A 4,218-nucleotide genomic window follows, 5' to 3' on the forward strand; every position below is an offset into this window, starting at 1 on the left:
GTATGATAATAATTCTTATTAACTATTGTATTATTTATAATCACTACCTATAATGTATTTGCTTTCAGGCCGATAAATACTGTACGTGGTATTTTAACTGCGTTTACAATAAAATAATAAAATGAGATTATTAAAGACAACGTAGTCAATAAAATTCCTATCTCTGTTAGAACTAATTGTAGTAAAATAGTTAACATAGAGTGAACAAGTCTAACTTTATTTGTCAATGCTGAAGTTTAGCTTTGTTATTACATTCTCCTTTTCTCTTGAATGAGAAGATGGTATTTATTATATACTATTTTGCACTGTTTAGAATCATTCATGGCCAACGATCAAAGACTTGCATCTCTTTTAGACCGTTTGGAATCGGTTACCAATCGGTTAGAAAAAATCCCAGGGAAAGGGGGCCAACCTGCTGACGATGAAGGTAGGATACGTTGATCAATAAATTGTAATAGCATGCAGTTTATCTTGCAAATTATGATAAATTTAGTATACTTACACGGTTATAAGAGTAGATTGTATAACATGGACTAACATAACATACCCTGTCGTTATATACTTAGGAAATACGGAAATGGTTGAAGAATTGGATAAGGTATACTTTAATGTTTTCACGGTCTGTAAATGAATATCAAACTTGAATTATGCTCCCACACAACTAACAGTTGAGGCATAATCCAATTGATTTAAAAATTTACTCTTTAATAGTATCTCGATAGATCATTTATGCCTATCTCAAGTTATTTAGCATATTATAGCAATGACTAAGGCAATTGCTATGAATAGACAACATATTGTCATAATGATGCTGACCATATACAGGACTTGGTTTAACAGTCGCCTTTTCGCACCATTAAATAGGCTCTTCAGAAAGAATTTGATACATACTATAACCTTTCAAATCAAATTGGTAATGATGTTGCAAAGCAGGTAGGTAATATGAGCTTGTATTCTAGTGAAAGTAAAGAAGTTACTCAACTAATCGATCGTCATCAAAGATTCAGTGTTAATAGATGATTCAGTATGATACTTCTTTCAATTAATATAAAGTGCCTTTACCGAAAATTCTTTACAGGCAGAATTAACCAAGAAAGCATACGAAGCTCATAGAGCTGTTGTTGTCACAGCATCAAAATGCAAGCTTCCTGAGGCGGTAAATTCGTTACTCAGTTAGGTAAAATATAGATCAGTTATAATCAATTTTGACAATATCCTTTTGTCGCGTAGGCTGCGTTACAGAATTTGCTTAAACCATTATCGAATGCAATCAGTGAAGTTCAAGTCAGTAACCTATTGTTTCCCATATTCCAATTACTATAAAGTATGGTACAGGTGTACTTCTTGTATGTGATATTTTGACCAACCATTCCAAATCTAGGCCTTTCGTGATAAGAATCGCGGTAGCAAGTTTTTCAATCATTTATCAGAAGTCTATGAATTTATCCTTTGTTTTGGATGGGTAACTGTAGTAAGTTGCAGTCTAATGTTATTATTATAGTCTCTTTAGTACCCATGACACATCCCATTTTAAATTGCTTTGAAATTGAATCGCGCTAATAGAGTCCTAAACCAGCAAATTACGTCAAGACTAATTATGAATCAGCTCAATTTTACCTAAACAAAGTCTTGAAAGAATTTAAAACCAGGTTAGTGTAAAGAAATTTTTTTATCTCAGTGATTACTAGAAATTTGAAATATTGTAGGATGCTATGATCTACATGTATGAATGTACTACATTTAAATTTCTAGTGACCCGCAACAAGCAGACTGGGCTAGGTCAATTGGACGTTTTATGAATGCTTTGATAGGATATATTAACGATTATAATGCAATTGGACTTAATTGGAATGCTGAAGGCAAGGACGTTTCAGCTGTATCCGCAGGAGCTCCTGCTGCACCACCACCACCACCACCACCGGCGCCTGTAACGGCTGACCCACCAAAGAATAGCGGTAATGAACGTGCTGCTTTAATGTCCCAGTTAAATAAGGGTGCTGACGTTACGAAAGGTAAGTTGTGCGGTTACACGTATGCATTTCTTCCGCTGTTTCAGCAGTCAATTATAAATATTTAGCGAACCCGGAAAGTTGGTATTTCTAAGTATTATTTAGTTCTCACTGTTACAGTATTCCAATTATGATATTGTATATATGATTATTAGGTTTAAAGAAAGTTACCAATGACATGAAGACACATAAAAATCCTGCTCTACGGGCATCAGGTGTAGTCTCTAGTACCTCTACGCCTGGCAAACCAGCTGTAAGTCCTAAGCCTGCTGCTACTAAACCTGTCGCTAAGAAGCCGCCAGTATTCCGTTTGGATGGAAAAAAATGGATTGTGGTATGATCAGTTTTCCAGAACGTAGATTACCAAAGATTCTTGGATAATAATATTTTAAAAGTCGTGTTAGCTAATTTCAGCTATTTAACGGTCCTACGTATTTCTTAAGGAAAATCAAGAAGGGAATCAGGATCTTGTCATTTCTGACACCAATATGAGACAAAGTGTTTACATATACAAATGCAACAACTGCGTAATCCAAGTAAAAGGAAAAGTCAATTCTATTGCAATGGGTATCGTAATGCAAAATGTTGTTTTAGTACAGTACAATAAAGATATAGTATTATACTCTTAAATCTACAGTATTACCACTTATTACCTTTTGATACTAGTTTATGTAAGTCAAATCTATTTGTTTTTTCTTCAATTGTTTCTACGAAACGTTTGAAAAGATACGTGTAAGAAATCCGCAATTGTATTCGATCATGTCATTTCCGTTATGGATTTCGTTAACTGCCAAAGTGTGAAAGTGCAGGTTAGACCTAGCTCAGACTATTGAGCGATTGCACAGTACAGTACGCTACGTATATCGTAGCAACACTCAGTCTGTTTTAGGACATACGAAGATATGCAAATTTGTTTTCCTACAAGCATAATCTCATCGTCAGATATCTTTAAGATAACAGGTGTCTCTGATAATCTATAGGTAAACGGTGCTGTTCCAACGATATCTATTGGTAATACTGATGGCATCCAGGTTTATCTTAGTAAGGAAGCAATGCAAACTACTATAATCTCTTCAAAATCATCAGAAATGAACATCTCAACTCCAACAGGGAATGATGGCGATATGGTAACGTTCATGCTTGACTTTGAACTATAGCATATAAAGATATAATATCTACTTCAGCATCGTAATACTCTCCTATTATTAATTTATTAGGTTGAAAATGCAGTCCCAGAGCAATTTACGACCGTATGGGATGACAAGAAGAAATGCTTCGATACCTATGCATCTGAAATAACTGCGTAAATACGATAACGTTAATATAGTAATATTGTCTTTATCTCATTATAAAGTGAGCATAAGTAAACATGACTAAAATGATTGTCTTAGCAAGTACCGATATTCGTATAACATGTCTTCACGAAAATTGATTTACTAGCCTTTAAGTATCAATGTTAAGTGATAGATATAAGGTAAAATTGAATGTTTTTGCCAAACAATAAAAAGATGATTTGATTTCTACTCTATGGAAAAATTGGATTCTTGAAATATGTAACTTAGTGCTCACTTCAGTAAATACGTTGACTTACTCTTATAAAGCTTTTTCTCACTTACTCGTACATAATGTCTACGATATGGACACTTGTTAATTTTAAAAGTTAGTCAGATATAATTTCCGGGTACTGCATATCAGTATTAGATCAAGTTTCAACCTCGTAGAATGTATAAGATAAGCGGTATTTCTATTGGTGTCTCTAGCCAGTTTCTACTGCGCGATAAACCCTAAAATCGAAGTTGAATGAAGTGTAAAATTTTATGAAGTTCCGAAATGTAAATATCATCTGTTATTAATTCGTCAATTTAGCTTGTAATAAGCCTACAGGCGTACAAGTATTATTCATTCATCGCTGTAATGTAAATCGATAAAGTATGAATTACCATTCAGTGCGGCAGGGGTGATAATGCTAAGAATTCTACATCTTACCCTAAACTGTTAAACGAATGTCCCACTAAGAAGTAGCGAGAAAATACTCATAATGCCGTTCTAGAGGCTACCAGTAAAGTATGATGAATTTAAGTTTCCCTTTAAACTTTACGTGCTATGAAACTATCAGGAAAACAGATTAATATGATTATCGATCTAGAAAATTTTAATTTCACTTTAGCATTGAAAGATGTAGTCTTTGTCCAGAAGTGCACTAGGATGC

General features: G+C 34.0%; 1 protein-coding gene across 1 annotated transcript; it reads left to right on the top strand.

Annotated features, from left to right (window-relative positions):
- Positions 1-321: 321 nt before the first annotated feature.
- TRIADDRAFT_63338 (uncharacterized protein) lies at positions 322-3,316 on the top strand (the record flags this gene model as incomplete). The annotated part of the gene is made up of 12 exons (XM_002114038.1): positions 322-427; positions 934-937; positions 1,054-1,156; positions 1,231-1,284; positions 1,382-1,471; positions 1,564-1,649; positions 1,753-2,012; positions 2,165-2,343; positions 2,453-2,576; positions 2,736-2,818; positions 2,990-3,136; positions 3,227-3,316. 12 exons carry the CDS (start codon positions 322-324, stop codon positions 3,314-3,316), a joined length of 1,326 nt encoding a protein of 441 aa, XP_002114074.1.
- Between the last annotated feature and the right edge of the window lie 902 nt (positions 3,317-4,218).

This window comes from Trichoplax adhaerens, genomic scaffold, assembly GCF_000150275.1.
Source record: "Trichoplax adhaerens TRIADscaffold_7 genomic scaffold, whole genome shotgun sequence".
Taxonomy (NCBI): domain Eukaryota; kingdom Metazoa; phylum Placozoa; class Uniplacotomia; order Trichoplacea; family Trichoplacidae; genus Trichoplax; species Trichoplax adhaerens.